Below are 15,706 nucleotides of genomic sequence, written 5' to 3'. Positions count from 1 at the left end.
TGGGGACCAGCACCACCTGTCTGGGCCAAGGGCAGCTGCACAGCTCCCAGGGCTGGCCCCGCTCTCCTAGGGGATGCCCAGAGCCAAGCCCGGCACAGCCCTCCAGCCCCGCTGTGCCCAGCAGCAACACTCGCCGCAGGCAGGAGCCCCATCTGCCGGCTCGGCCATGAAGGAAACATCCCAGGGCCGCTTGTCCAGCTCCAAAGGGCTAGGAGACATCTCCAGACACACTGCTGGGGGTACAGCGGGTACAGGGGGTGCTCCTGCATGAGATGAGCCCTGCCACGAATAAGCCTGCTCCCTCGCCGAGCCACGTGGGCCCCATGTGCTCTGCTCCCAGCACAGCACCCATCCTCGTCTCTCCCCCCCATTCAGCTAAACCCTCACACACCAGTACTGCAGAGGCCAAGCCTGCCAAACTCAGAGAGCAGCTTCCAGCCCACGCTGCCAGCCCTCAGGGATCGTGGACTCCCTTGAGGGCTTGCAAAAGCCAAGCAAAGGCAGGCTAAGGGCATACAGGCAAGCAGTGCTGGAGCCAGAAAAATGCATTGGGCCACCTGTCTTAGCCAAAAACTCACTTGCAAAATCCCCTTTTTTTTTTTTACCACTACTCTATTACAGAGAAAGCAAGTGCGTTCCTTTGCTTCTCACACACGTCTTCCCTGTTGGAGTAAGTAAGGACCAAGCCCACCCAGGTGCTCAAGTCCCACCTTCCCAGTGCCCACTCTGGGGTGTAAATCAACCCCCAGAGCACCCTGCAGAGGCCAATGAACAAGCCCCTGCCAATGCCCCAGCCGAAGCCACCGCAAGTGAAACATCAGCAGAGGAGGTGGGCTAGAGAAACCAAAAGGCTGATGTCAATTGAGCAAAAACACTAAATATTTACACAGTCTGCAATCAGCCCCCAGGCGAGGAGGTGGGGACCATACAATTTAAATGCAACCAGCACAACAATTTTTGTGTAACTAGAAGTGCAAGAAAATTACTTAACCACATACCCAACATGGCAAATTTAAACTGAGTCAAGACAAAGGGAATTGAGTGCCTGGGCCGCACAGAGAAAAAGCACAGCCCCTGTGGCTCTGAGGGGTTTGACTATTCATAAGGCACCGATGCCCCCAGAGCACAAGGGCATCTGTCGCCCACTCCTGTAACAGAGCCAGCATCCGGGTGGAAAAGCACACAGCTAATGCCAGCAGCACCAAAGCAGCTCCCAGGTAGAAAATGCCATCTTCAGTTGAGACTACCAGAGAACAAGGTGGGGGCTGAGGCAGGGGGATGCATCTGAATAAGGCAGGCTGTAATTATTCAGCCTGGAATTAATCCAGGACTTAGGGGCTCATAATGGAGTGATATTTGCAAGGTGACCATTAACTAGTGCCTCAAAATAAAATGCAAATAATCCCTTAGAGCCAGTTGCTTGTTGTTCAAGGCACTTAAATACTATGTATAGCAGTGTGAAGGACACTGCTTTACAATAAGCAGCACACACTACACTGGGAACAGGACAACAGCTCCAGCAGCACAGCACACGGGAAAGGCCAAGGGGCTCAGCACAGACCAGCCACATCTCCTGGCAAAGCCACTGGCGATGTTCCCCTGCGCCTCCGTGGATGCAGCTGCCAGCCCAAAACTGCCCCATGCACCAACTGTGGGGCACAACCCCCTCCCCACATACACCAGGCCACAGCCATTGCTGCCCCAGTCAGGGAGCGTTAGTCTCCTGAGCACCCCCCTGCAGCACAGGGCTATCTCATTTCTCCACACCTGCCTGCAGCACAGCTGGACAAGGGATCTAATACACCACCACACAGGAGAGGCCCCACAGGCCCTTCTCTGGCTACACCAACACACCCTGCCCTCAGCTTACCACAGCCCTTGGAAAAGGGAGGCCAGACCACAGCGAGGCACCGCTCTGCATTCACAACAAGGCTGCTGGGGCAGGACAGGATGGGGACCTGCTCCCAGTCACCCTGCCACACAAGCAGGCCAAGCCAGCCAGCACAGGGAGGGCTTGCTCACCACCTTTCCCAAGCAGATATCAGCTGTTTGCAGCAGACCATTGCTCAGTCCCAAGCACAGCTTGTAACAGCAGCAGCACACAGGCAAACACCTCCCAAAGTCACTTCATCTCCCCCACACAAGGGAGCCCAGGGCAGCCAGAGTCTGAGCTGCCTCCCCACATGTCCCCAGCAAAAGGCTTGACCCACTGCAGGGGTGCAAAAGCCAGCTCTGCCCCAGGAGAGCATGTGGGCAAGCTAGGTCAGGACCAGAGCACTCCTCACATCACAGACAGGCCAAACCTACCTGAACACCTTGTCATCAGCTGCCAGCAGGGCAGGCGCTCCTGGCACAGCAACCAGCACCCCTGCAGCACAGCCCAAAACAGAACTAGGGGCCCAGCTGAGCTTAAATAGAGCCCAGCCCATAGGCAGCTGGGGAGCCCAGGTGAGGCTGCTCAGGGCAATTAAGGCAATTAGCACCCTGGCATCCAGCTGGCCCATCTGCAGGCAAGCAAGTTAAAGAGCCAGACCAGCTGTGTGTGCTGGACCTGGACCTGGACCTGGACCTGGACCTGGACCTGGACCTGGACCTGGACCTGGACCTGGACCTGGACCTGGACCTGGACCTGGACCTGGACCGCCTCCTTGGGAGGAGGTGACCCAGCTTAGGTGAGTGAGTAGTGACCACAAGTGACAGGATGTTGCCCACACTTGGTGTGGGCCTTCCAAGAGACACATGCTGCTGTTACCTGTGACCCAAGATATGCTGCAGTAAGCAAGGCTTGGGCACGGCCTCGTGTCACGCGTAGTGATGGCTCTGTGGCCAGGCCCTGAGTACAGGACATGGGACACCTGGGCTGCAGCCCCAGCCATGCCAGGGCACGCTGAGCGTGGCGCCCTGTGCTTGTGCAGCCCTGCACCATTTGCAGGGAGCCTGGCCCCGCGAGAGGACAGGCCTTGCTGCTGCCTCGTCCGGCTGTCCTCCCCCTCCTCCTGCAGCCATCCCACCTCTGGAAAGGTTATGGTTTCACTGGCGTTCATGTGCTGTCTTTGCTTGGCTTCATCTCAGAGCCTCTTTCACACCAGCTGCTTTTCTTGTCCTCTGTCAAGGCCAAATAAACGTAAGGGACAGGATGACGCATCTTTCCCCTCTCCGGGAGAGGGTCTGCGTGGTGCCTCCTCCCCGCCAGCAGCCAAAGCAGAGCTCCTGACCAGGCCCAACTTCTTTGGCTCCCACAGTCCGGAGCAGAGCTAGGCGGCTCCTCAAGCCTTCACCCTGGGGCCGGCATGCCCGTCCCGTCTGCGGTGGCCACGTGCTCTCCATTTGGAAGCGTTTCATATTGTTTCCGCATCCAGTTTTGATGTTCTCCAGCCCTGACCTCCACCCATGGGGGCTTGGAAGGATGCTAAGGAAAAGGGAGCAGCTACTTGTATATTCATGGGGCTGGGAAGAAGGGGAGGCTATAAAATGTCTGCACCAGGGATTTATTAACCAAGTGGCTGAGCTGGAAAAGCGACATGCAATCACAAGGAGGCTGCGTCGTCGTGGTGTGAACAGGCTGCTCTGCACAGTACGAGGCACGTCCCGCACAGCACCGCCTGGGCCGCCCCCCGGCTCGCTGTCGCCGCCAGGGCGCGGGCAGAGGATGCGGTCGCTGCTTTGGAGCTGGCACGCTTGCTCCTTCGGCTCGAACAGGAGAGGGCCACGGATGCCATGGGCTGGCGCATTCTGAGGTGTCCTTAAAAGTGGTGGCCCGAAAAGAGAGCTACAGGTGCATTAGCATTTCCTAAGGGATCCGACCGCCCCACCCAGCACCGAGCAGCTGCTCACAGAGCCCAGGGAGCCCTGACTCCCCCACAAATTACACTTTTCGGCAATACGTTCTCCCCTCCGATTCCTCGGAGCTGAGGGAAGTCACCACGAGGGTCCAACACGCAGCAGGGCTGGAGCAAGAGCAGATTCAGCAGCTCCCTGGAAAAGCCTGAGACACTTACCACGAGCCACGTAATAAATTGTTAAGAGATTAAATACAGAAAAGCAAAGTTCACGTGTAAATGGGCACTCCGGGGATGCAAAGGCACTTTCAGGGCTGTCCCACGCGCGTGGGGCCATGGGACAGCCCCATTAACAACGTCTGCAGGACACCGAGGGATGACGTCTGGAGGATGGCCGGGCCGCCCTGGGAGGAAGCAGCACAGCACAGCACAGCAGACAGCTTGTTCACCGGCAAGCTACTGCAGGCCTCCACGAGAGGGCTTTGCTGCACAAGGAAACGAAGCAAGAGGAGGCCCGTTTTCCACCCATTTCCAGCTAGGTCGATAACTCACTCTTTCCCCACGTCTTCTCGTCCAAAGCTTAGCAGGCAGCAGAAGGATCACCAAGGATTACACCCAGCGGCTCTGGCCACACTGCCACGTTAGTGACCGCACTGTAAATGGTGGCTTTTTTCTCCTTGAGGCCTCTAATCCCTGGGGGAGCTGTGCCCACTTCCAGGCTTGCTGGGGGCAGATAACACCCCACCCGGCCGCTGGTGCCCCCGGGGGTGCCTGCAGGCCCGGCAAGAGCCTGCCACTATAAGGGACCCTCCGCGCTCCTTCTGGCAGAGGTCAGGATGAACATGGGCACCAGGCAGATCTGCGATCGATGCCGCCCCCCCATACGAAATCGGGGTGAGCAGCTGCAACCCGGCGTGCCCAGCGGTGCCCGAAGGCGACAGGGCGCTGCAGCAGCCCTCGAGGCTCGTTTGGGGGAGGAGGAGATGGCCACAGATGTTAACCCCCATATCCAAGTTGACGAGAGATGAGAGTTGACTAGAGACAATGAAAAAACATCAGCCCAGTCCCACCGAAAACGATCCCTCCCTCTCCTTACGCAGACGCTGCTCTCTCAAGCGCTGCAGCGGGCGGGTGCTCGCACATGGCGTTGCCTCCCCAGAGCCGCAGGGAGGACAGACCAGACGGAGCCGCGGCTGGTGTCCAGCCCTACGTGCGGCGCGAGCCTGACCGAGCCCTGCCTCCCCGGGGAGCCCGGCTGAGCTTTCCAGAAGGGAGCTTACATCAAACCTGGCTCCGAAGCCCGGACACAGCCTTCAACGCTCCCGCCAATGCCCCGGGAACCTGCGGGGCAGAGGAGGAGCAGAAGGGAGGAGGACGGATCTTCCCCCCCAGCTCGACTGAATGGATCTACCGCGATTTCCATGCACAGTCTCGCTGGCCTTTAGAAGGAGGCCTGAATCATCATGTCAGGTACTTGTAGGGACAAGTCCCAGGCCAAGAGCTGCAGTACTGACGGGCAAGCGGCAGGGACAGACAGCGCTGGAGGGAAAGCACAGCGCGCGGTCTCCCAAGGTCACTTCCAGCCTTGTCTGGGTGTGATCTAACGAGAAGCGACACGCGGCCGGGCAGCCAGCGAGCTGTAGGAGGAAACAGCGGCTTCCTTCGCAGGGCTGCGCCAGCGGCGCTCCCCGCCAGCCCCGTGACCCCCCCGCCGCCGGGCGCCAGAAGCGAGGCCCCTCGGCTGCCGGCGCTGGGAGCAGAGACCTGCACCGGGAGCTGGGAGCCACGTCCTCGGGAGGGACCGGGGCAGACGGGGCAGACAGCCCCCGCGCCGGCCGGCACGTCCTTCTGCTGTCTCTGCATTGCCATCGCAGGACCCGTGACGGGCACCGAGGGCAGGATGCATCGCACCCCGCAGACGCCAGGCTGCAGCCTCCAGAGCGGGTTGCCTCCGCGAGCACAGGCCCCCTCCACCATGCAGAGCGCTCCTTCCTCCTCCCTCTTCTCCCACCTCCTCGTCCGGGGACTCGGGAGCTTTTCCCCTTCCAGGCACGAGAAGTCCCACAGGAACGGGAGCACCAGCCTGGGAGACGTTTAATGCAATGAGAAACACAGCCTTCGCCTTGTCAGGGTAGCGCAGAAATGCCAAGAGGAGAGGGAGGGACACCAGGGAGGCCGAGCCCCAGGGCTGCGCACAGAAAGCAGCAGCGACAGACAAAAAAAAGACAAAAAGAAAGGATGGGAAGACGATGCTGCGAATATCCAGTGGGGCTTTCACCTCGGTCCCTGCAGATGGTGCTTACATCCCTCTGACATTTGCTTTCCATTAATATATAAGCCACAGGGCAGGGCCACTCGCCTCCCACGGACGGTAAGCAGGTGGCACGGGATATTTGCCGAGCTCCATCATCAGTGGTGCGCAGCGCGGAGAGCCCAGCGCCGGGGCTGCCGGGCTCGTCCCACTCGGAGGGGACACGGCCCGGCCGGCAGCTGGGGGCAGGACGCCCGGAGCAGGCACGGCACGGCAAGGTCGCAGGCAGCCCGCACACCACCACCGAAACTCGCCTTGGAAAATAGCAGCCCCATCGCCATGGAGACGGGAGCCACGGCAGGCCGGCCGGCCCAGAGCGAGGAGGCCGTGTTGCAGGGCGATAACCCCGGCGGCCCCTCTCCGGCCACGACTTCTCCATTTCCCTCTCTGTTCTGCTTCCTCCCCGCACGGAGGCTCTCCGCCGCGCCGCCCTGCCCCGCTCCCTTCCTCCCCACTGCCGCCGTCCCCTCCTCGCTCGGCCTGACCCGGCCTCGCTGCCGAGGCTCGCCAAAGCAAATAGCGGGCCAGGGAGGAGCGCCGAGCCCGCGGCGGGCGAAGGGCAGAGGCCGCTGGGCCGATGGCAGCCCCCTCACCAGCCCGAGCCCTCGGCCCGCAGGAGCAGCCGCAGCTCTCCCCAGGCAGCGGTGCAGGACAAGCAGGGCAGGCGGGCGGCGGCGTGCACCCTGCACCCAGCCCCGCAGCACGCCAAGGGCCCGGCATCACGTTGCAGCGATGGGGACAGGCTCAGGGGAGCTCAGCTCCAGCAAGCGGCTCTCCATGGCCGCTACCCAGACGATTCACCTTCCTCGCCTCCCGTTTTCCCCTCCACCTTGCGTGACTGCTCGGGAAATACATGCTGGCTTACTGCTTGCTTCAGCCTGCAGCGCCAAGCCCTTCCCTCCCCCTCTCCCCGGGCACCATCACCAATAAATCACTCCGTTGGGAGAAAGGGCCGGAGAAAAGCAGAGGCACAAAACCTCAAGCGGAGCCTTTTTTCCCTGCTCCCCCAAGAAGCTCTGCATTTCATTACGGCTCTCCTAAACAGGGCAGCCAGGCCAGCCCTCACCCAGCTGGGGAGGGGGGGCCACAGGGTTTGCACGTCAGGAGCAGAAATTACTACCAGAAGACAGGGAGGAGAAGAGAGTTGTCTGTGTTTACCAGCGTATCCTGGCACTTGCCTGGCCCTAACCCCGTCTCCAGGACCCGCTCCGGCCTGGAAGAGCTGCGCTGATGGCCTTCCCCGGCGCCAAGGTCTCTAACACCAATTCCCCTCCGAACAGCTCCTGGCGCTTTCTAGACAGCTTCTCCCCGTGCAGCCGCCTGCCAGCGGTGCCCTCCCCGCGCCCGGCCCGCTCCAGCCGGCAGAGGCGCTTGGCCGCTCCTCAGATGGGGCTCCTGGGTCTCGCGGAGCTGTGCCAGCAGGCCAAGCCCCGCTCCCCTCCTTCCCGCTCCCCCCGGCAGCTCTTGGCAGCCCACGCAAACACGAGCCAGCCCTAAATACGCATCACCCTGGCATGCATCTCCCACGCGGGGGACAGAGGCAAGCCCCACGGCGCGGCCGGGGCTGCCGAGGGGATCCAAGCCGTGCCTCCGAGCAGCCAGCAGCAGGGCTGCTCCAGCACCCCCGGTCCCCGCTCCCCAGGCTGGGAGAGGCCCCGGCAGGAAGCCCCGGGCGCTTGCCTCCCTCCCTCCCTCCCGGCGGCTCCCTGGATTCCTGAGCGGTGACACAGCCCCAGCAGGCCACTGCGCTGCAGCGGAGCGCAGGGCCTCCCCCTCCTCCCCAGCCCCAGCAGGGAGAGGGGGGACACACGAGCAGGGTTGCGGCAGGCCGGCGGGCTCACGGGGAGCATCCGCAGGGAGCGAGAGCATCCAGAGCAGAATCCAGCCCGTCTCCGAGCCCGGTGCCCTCTCCCCCCCTCGCCTCCCAGCCCGGCTGGTTTTGCCCAGCGCCTCACACGGGACCGCGGGCTGGCAGCTGTCCCGTGGCACACGCACGCTCATCGCTTTAAAGGCCGAGATGATTCACACCATTAACACTCCCTTATTGGCAAGAGTGTTTTTAAATAATTTCCTCTCTCCAGAAGCTATCCCTGAGTAGAGCCACGGTCACACTCCACGAGCTGCAACTCGTCACCAAGTACAGGAGCAGCAAAGGGAGGGCGCGCTGCTTTCCGTCCTCCCGGCCACAGCCTCCGGGGCAGCCCACCCCCCACCCCCACCCCCGGCTGCATGAAGGGGAAGGGTTTTTAACAGCGCCTCTCTTTCGGACTCTCAGGAGACCCAGTCTGAGCTCCCAACAGCTCGATACCCCAGCTGATATCCCTCTACCCAAATCCTGGCAAAGGAGAGCCGAGCGGCCAGCGTGTTCCTGTCATGCATCAAGCCCTGCAGAGAGAAAGCCCCGGACCACCTGCCTCCTGCCATATGCAGCCTAGGAGCTTGCGTCTCTTCAGTCGTAAGAAATAACCATCACGGGGGAAGAGGGAACTGAAAACACACCATGCAAAGCGCTAGAGCAGCGCTGCTCCCAGCAAGACAGGCCAGAGGCGCCAGTCCGGTGAGGGAGCGCTTTGAACAGCTCAGCACCGCCTGCTCGGCGCTGGTTTCCCCGGCCCGAGATTTGCACGAGGGAACGCACGCGGTGCGAGGCTGCAGCAAGCCTGCCCAGCGCTTCTCAAAGTCTGCTGTTCATTGCTATTATAGGAAGGCAACAGTCCTGCCATCTTACCATTAAGTCATATCCTTCTAGGCTTTGCGAGGTAGTTTCCATAGGAGTCAGCCTCTCCTCCAACTGATGGAAGATTTTATTTTTATCTGGCTTATTTACGCACTTCTCTCTCTTCCGTCAGCACTCGCATGTGTGGCACAGCAGGGCTGTCAGCCTCCCCTCAGACTTCTCCCGCCTTCCTTTCTCATTCGTCCCGTCCTGTCACTCTCACCTCTGTGCGATCTAAATGCAGCACGACGAACAGAAGGAAAAGTCCAGGGACTGAAGCAGCAAGACGGAACAGATGAATTATGGAAAATAGATCCTGTTTATGTAAAGCAGTTACAGGAACAAGAAAAGACACTGGAAAAACAAAAAAGGGCAGGAAAGCTGCCTCCAAATGTAATACAGAGCAGTGATTACAAGTCTTTTTCAATTTGAGATCCATTTTCCAATGTAGGGATAGCCCCCATCTATGACAAATTAAAGTTGCTGGCAGCTGTCTTGTCTGTCGTAATTATGTTTTCCAGATCCCTCAGAAGCAGTCTGCGGTGCCCTGGGGATAGGCACATCACAGGGTGCAAAACCCATGGCAAACGGCCCGTTGCAGGGCTCTCCAGCCTCCGGGGGCAGCCTGCCGTGTGTGGCACCCGCACGACCCTGGTGCTGCCTACGGCAGCCCTGCAAAGCGGAGGTGCCGCTGCGCAAAGGTGCAAGGAATCGCCTTGGGACGCTCGTACTCCGCTGAGCGGACCCCGAGACGAGAAGCAGCAGAGCGTCCAGCTCTCACCGAGGAGCAGTTTGCTAAGCCTTTCTGCAAGTTATGCGAGAAATCTCTGAGAAACCCTCAAACGGTTGGGTCCTGCCACCGAGCCAGGCAGCCCGGCCTCCGCCGGGCTCACACCCTTCCCCAGGGCCAGCGTGGCAGAGAGCAGGGCTACCGCAGTCCCGCGGAGCCCCGAGCACAGCCTCCTGCTCCTCGCTCCGCTATTCAGTATCGCCTCCCGAGCATGGTCGTTAAATACAACCACCAATAAAAACCTAAAGCATCATCTGAGCTCGGGCTCCAGCGCAGGCTTGGTTCTGGGCACCGACTTCTGCATGCAAACCTAAGGCTAGCCTGTTTTCCCCAACAGACAGATGCTGTTTCTCTCCCCTCCCTCGCAGCAGGGCACAGCTTCCTTTGCCCCGTGCCGGACACAGCACACACCTTACAAGGTATGCGGCCACGGCCAGGGAAACAGGCGGGCTGCCCGCTGCAGGAGGAAACACGGCTCTGGCAGCTGCCCAGCTTGGACCAGCTCTTTCAAGGCCACGACACTGCATCAGCTGATAAGCAAGAACTCGCTTCCTTCCAGAGGCTTTGCAGAGGGGTCACATCAGCCAGGACAGAGCTGTATGAGCACCTCAGAATAGCTTTTGCCATAAGCATTTCAGATTTCGGTTAAGCTATTACACAAGTCCTCTTTGGAGGACAGAAAAGATATGACTGCTGCCAGGAGACGTGTGCCAAAGGGGAGCTAGGCCCTGTCTACACAGCGGCATTGGGTACCCGCTCACCAACTGGATCAGGCACTCTTCCAGCAGTTGGTTGCCCAGAAAAACAAGTCCTTCAGATACATGAAGCTGCTTCTGATCGACTCCACGTGTTGACAGTCAGGAACAAGAATGCCGTGATCCCATTCCGATACTCAGGAGCTGACCACAAACCCAGAGCAAAACCATCCTTAATGCTTCAAGGAAGCTCCCACCTGTTTCCTTGGAGATGATGTTGGCCATCAAGGAGCAGGGCTGAAACCTACCCCCCAAGACTTGGGAAGAAAACTCGGGAACACAAGACCTTTCCCATCTCCCAGCCCAGCTTCTAATTAGCTAGAGCAATTTGTACCCCTTAAAGCAAGGCTTTCCCTCTAAAAAGCAGCAGGAAAAGCACAGCTGCAGGGAAAGGCCTACACAGCCCTGCCTCTTCGGACAAACCTACACCACTCTCTTCCTACCTGTCTCTTTCCTCTCATCACAAAAGCCCCAAGCTCTTCTCCCCAGCTGATAGCCACATTTAGCACAGGACTATAGGCTTTTTGTGGAGCTCACTTATAAAAGTGAAGCAGGAATTGGCCCTTCCTGTCTCCTCCCAAAGAGTATGAAGTGGAAAGAAATGTCTCATCATGACCGATTTATTTGGAGCACAGCGTTTTCTATCAGTCTGAAACCATGTGTCACCAGTAAATACCAAGATAATTAAACAAATTAAGATGATAGGACTTTCACTTTTACATCAGAATAGGGAGCTACTAACTTGTACACATACTAGGAGAGCTCTCTCCAGAAGACACCTAAACCCAGAAAGCTTCTGTCCCCGATCACAAGTCCTCCACTCTTGGCTTTCCTAGTGCCTCCGCAGATTAAGCCTGATGTTTCTTCCAGTTTTCACAGAAACAGGGTGTAACGAAAGAAAAAAAAAAACCCACAGCCTGCAATCCCCAAACCTCTCAAGGGAAAGCTGTGACTCCTGACTAGTGAGTATTCATACAAGAGCAGCATGATACCTGTCTGAGCCACATCAGAGAAAGCCAGGAGAACACCCTATTCTGAATTACTCAACTTCCACCCTATTCCCCAGCTCTCCCATCTAAGCGATGGGTCCCTGAAGTTTGGCAAGATATTCCAGGCTGCATTTTAGAGGGCAAAAAGACATTTTCCTTTATTTGCAAGGGATTTAACCCTCAGTTGAAGAGTTGATTAGGAGCAGAGAAGCCTCTGGTGAATCTCCTAGCAAGAAGCAGCAGAATTCCCCCACAATTCAGTCCAATTACAATGCCTCAAGGCACTCTATATTCACTGTGAAGTGGAGGCCAAACTTTCCTCCCCACCCACAGAAGCAGGAACTTTAACCCAGTTAGTTTTGCTGGAGAAAAAAAAAAAAAAAAAAAAAAAAAACTAGATAATCACCATTTTAGGCATTCTGCAAGTCAGTAAGAGCAAACAGGAGGCACTGAAAAATACTTCTGGCAGAGCAGTATTTGGCCACTTAGCACAGCCTATGTCCAGGAAGTATCAACTCACACGCCCCCAGCACAGGACCTTTGAGCAAGTGAAGTCAGATGGCCGGCCCTTGACCTGGCAGCGCACGAGAGGCAGCTACCAGACCCGAGCTGGGACTGCAGGGCAGCTGCTCCCTTGGTATTTACCAACCGCTTTCAACCCAAACAGAGTGATTTTGCACATCAGGTACTTTCAGAGCAAGACTTCGAATGCTACTACAGCCCCATCCCCTAGCCCAGAGCCGCAGTCCGAATTCACACGCGTGTTGGAGCCAGCAGGACTGCTCAGCACTTCCCACCAAGCCCGCTTCTCCAAAGCCAGTGCCCCAGAGGGAAGAGGCTGCAGCCAGAGGAGCAGCCGGATCACCTGGGAGGGACTGCAGCCGCCCTGACACAAGCCTCCTTTCTTCCCGGCTCCCAGAAGAGCTGGGCTCTTCCCACCCCGAGCCTCTGGCTACGCAGGGTGGATCCAGCCACAGACATGCAGCAACCACACCCTCGCCGCCGCCTGCCCAGCGCTCGGCTCCCCCTCCCCAGCCGGGCGGGTGCACAAACAGGGACTACGCTTATACAGTTGAAAATATTTAATACGTGTTGGACACGTAGCGTTACATTTTATACAAAACGAGATACATCACTGGAGGAGAATACTGTACAAAATCCCCACGGGAGCCCCAAGCCTTTATACAACAAAGACCGGGAGTTACCAAGCCTAACAAACAGGCTCAAGGACTTTCCGTCAGAGCGTCTGTAAACTTTGTTTCTCTCAATAAACACTTTTAAAAAGCACCATGTAAGAGTTCTGACCTAAACCTTTCCAAAATAGAGACTTTATTTAATAAACTTAATACTTTCCAAGCTTAAAACGCGAGCCGGCGGCGGCGCTCCCGGCGGCCCGGCAGGGCGGCGGCCCGGCCTGGAAGGGGAATTCCGGCGGGGACGGGGCGCTCCCAGGGCGGCGGCGGGGAAGCGCTGCTGCCCGCGGCCCTTCCCGTGCGGCGCGGCAGGGCGCGGGGCCGCCCGGCGCCGCGGCCCGCGCAGCCCGGCGCCGCGGGTCACCTCTGCGTCCGGCCGCCCGTCCGGTCGCCGCGGGGGCGGGCGGGGAGGGGGTGAGTCTCCGCTACCGGCGGGCGGGGAGGGGGTGAGTCTCCGCTACCGGCGCGTCAGAAGGCCACGATGGCCGTGCTCCAGGGGTTGAGGGTCCGCAGCACCGGCTCGTCGCAGCAGATCTGCCCCGGCTCGGCCGCCGCCTCGGCGGGCGCCGCCGCCGCCGCCTCCCCGCCGTCGCGGGGCGCCCGCCGCCGGCCCGGGGGGTCCTTGCCGAGCAGTCCCGAGAAGCTGGAGCCGAAGATGCTGATGAGGTTGGCCACGTTGCCCGTCTCCATGTCCTCCTGCTCGCCCGGCGGCGGGGGCGGCGGCTCCTCCGCCTCGCGGCGGGGCTTCTTCACCGGCGAGCCCGCCTGGCCCCGCTCGCCGGCGCCGCGCTTCCGGGAGCAGCAGGGCAGCGGCGGCGCCGCGCCTCCCCCGCCCGCCTCGCAGCAGCAGCAGCCGCAGCAGCAGCAGCGCCGCGCCCGGGCGCTCTCGCAGTCCGCGCCGGGCCGCCGCGGGCCGCCCCTAGGCGCCTCGTCCGGCGGCGGCGGCGGCTCGCCGGGCGCCCACGCGGCGGCGGCGGCGCAGGGCGGCGGCGGCTCCTCGGGCAGCGCGCGGGGGGCGGCGGGCGGCTCGGGCGGGCAGCAGGGCTCGCTCAGGTAGACCTGCCGCGCGCTGCGCAGCACCAGCGACACCAGGAGGTTCTTGTGGAGCTTGAGGCCGCCGCGCTGGCCCCGCGCGCTGTAGATCTTGCCCAGCGAGATGCTGACGATGCGGTGCGCCTCCAGCTTGAACTCCATGGAGGGGGGCGGCCGGCCGGCCGGGGAGGGGAGGGGAGGGGAGCCGCGCCGCCGCCGCCTCTGCCGGGCCGTAACGCGCCGCGCCCGCACCCCGTCTCCGCTCGCCGCTCCCTCGCGCCGCCGACTGAGGCGAGCCCACGCACCCGGCCGCCTTATATACTGCCCCCGCCCCGGCCAATCAGGGCGCCCCGCCGGCCGCTCCAACCGCCGGCGGGCCCCCGCGCGCCCGCGCGAGCCAATGGCGAGGCAGCGGAGCGGGTTCGAACGCTCGCCCCGCGGAGAGCGCCCTTAAAGCGGCAACGCCACGGCACGGCGGCTGTGGGGCCCCCCGCGCCGGCCGCTGCCAGGGGCCAGCAGGCGGCAAGTGACGGCGCCCAAACTTGGGGCTGCGTCTGGATCGCAAAGCACCGAATTGCATCAGGAAGGAAAACCCGAAACCCAGCTCAAAGTCCTTCGACACCTTGCGCAACCTATAGCTACGAGCCCAGCCGTGCGGGCCGCTGTCCGAGCGCAGACCACTGCCCCCCGAGCTGGTCGAGCCCCGGCACCGCGCAGACCCGCGCGTGCTGCCACGAGATCCTGGTGTCAGTTCGCTGCAACCTTGCTCAGCTTTGGTCAACTGGGGCTAAACGTTTCCATGGCCATCGCAGGTCCCGTGGCCGAGTTTGTTCTGTTTTCCATTTGGGATGGACACTTGTTTTGGGTTGATTGGATCGGGAGGCAGCAGCAGGAATTTGGGCCAGAACAACTGAAAGAGTTGTAAAAAGCGCAAGAACCACCCGCGGTTTCATGCAGGTTACAAATGATTACTGCAGTTTCACCATCACTTTCTAACATCTTGCTGTTTCAGAGAAGGAACTTAGGTTGGACAGGAGGGGAACTGCACCTTTCAGTATTTCAAGGGAAATATGCCCCAGCCCTGACCAGAAACACATCGCTTCCCAGCTCCTTGGTGGAGACTCCTGAGGTTTGGCAGCGAAGCTCTCAGAAAGCTGAGAATAAAAAACCACAGCCTCATGCAGTGACCAGGACAGACGAGCTCGGAGGGGGGTTCAGGGCTCAGAGCAGGGTCCTCCCTTTTTTACCAAGAAGCAGTCACCACCTTCAATGAAGGTGGCAGAAGGATGCAAGAAATGGAGGGGGATGACATTACGGAAGTTAAATGCCCTGCCCAAGAGTATCAGTTTTTCTCTCTGCTTCCTCAGCCTGAGACTTGAGGAGTTGTTTCAGTCTCTTTTTCCCATAGGGATTCACTCACAGATCCCCCGAAAGGGGACTCACAGTTGGCAGCAAGAAGCAAGACGGGAGCTGCAGAAGTGCTGGCTTTTGCCATCAAGACTAAGGTTAGCGTAGAGGGGCTTCAAAGGAGTGAAGTGCTATGGGATAGTGAGTCCCTGTTACATATTTCCACCAGGTCCCAAATCCCCCAAATGAGCACAGAGCTGATAACCCCGGGGCTGCACTGTCTGTTGCAAAACGCCAGGCTAGGGTGAGATCCAAATCCCGTGTATCTGCAAAGCGACCTTGCTGCAGGGGTTGCTGCAGCCCTGCTGTCCCCGCTCCTCTCCCCGCCGGAGCAGTCTGCCCCTTTTGCCACAGCCCCACCAGGGGAGCGTGTCTGGGGGGCTGGATTCGACACAGACGCAACCCCTTCCAGCTGCATCAGCTTCCTCACCTAGCCGTGCACCACATGGGCGCTGGCAGGGGCCGCGGCAGGCGTGGAAGCGGGGCCGAGGCTGCTCCCAGGCCGGTACAGCAAGGTGCGGCAGACTGGCTTGGGAACATGCCGTCTAAGACAGGAATAAGAAGCAATATCCAACTGTCGTGTGATCACGTCATTAAAGATGCATCTCAGGATGAATGAGCACAGGAGGGGCGGGATGCAGATTTCTTGAGCAATCTTTATGTTGGCACGTCCTAGCGCCTGAGCGTTGCACATCGCAAGCGTCGGCGTGCCGCAAAGCGAGGATTGCCTGGCT

The 15,706-nt window shown here is 59.9% G+C and overlaps 1 protein-coding gene across 1 annotated transcript; it reads right to left on the bottom strand.

The window, feature by feature from the left end:
* Nucleotides 1-12,404: 12,404 nt before the first annotated feature.
* Nucleotides 12,405-13,850, bottom strand: IER5 (immediate early response 5). The gene has a single exon (XM_064515646.1). It carries the CDS (start codon nt 13,725-13,727, stop codon nt 13,002-13,004), a length of 726 nt encoding a protein of 241 aa, XP_064371716.1. The 5' UTR covers nt 13,728-13,850; the 3' UTR covers nt 12,405-13,001.
* Nucleotides 13,851-15,706: the final 1,856 nt, after the last annotated feature.

This window comes from Dromaius novaehollandiae, chromosome 8, assembly GCF_036370855.1.
Source record: "Dromaius novaehollandiae isolate bDroNov1 chromosome 8, bDroNov1.hap1, whole genome shotgun sequence".
In the NCBI taxonomy this organism is placed as follows: domain Eukaryota; kingdom Metazoa; phylum Chordata; class Aves; order Casuariiformes; family Dromaiidae; genus Dromaius; species Dromaius novaehollandiae.
Note: the sequence above shows the minus strand (reverse complement) of the source record. Positions and strands in the feature narration are given on the sequence as shown.

What these genes read in the sequence shown, in the direction of transcription:
- IER5 (XM_064515646.1), bottom strand. Translation starts at nt 13,727, where the DNA reads ATGGAGTTCAAGCTGGAGGCGCACCGCATCGTCAGCATCTCGCTGGGC.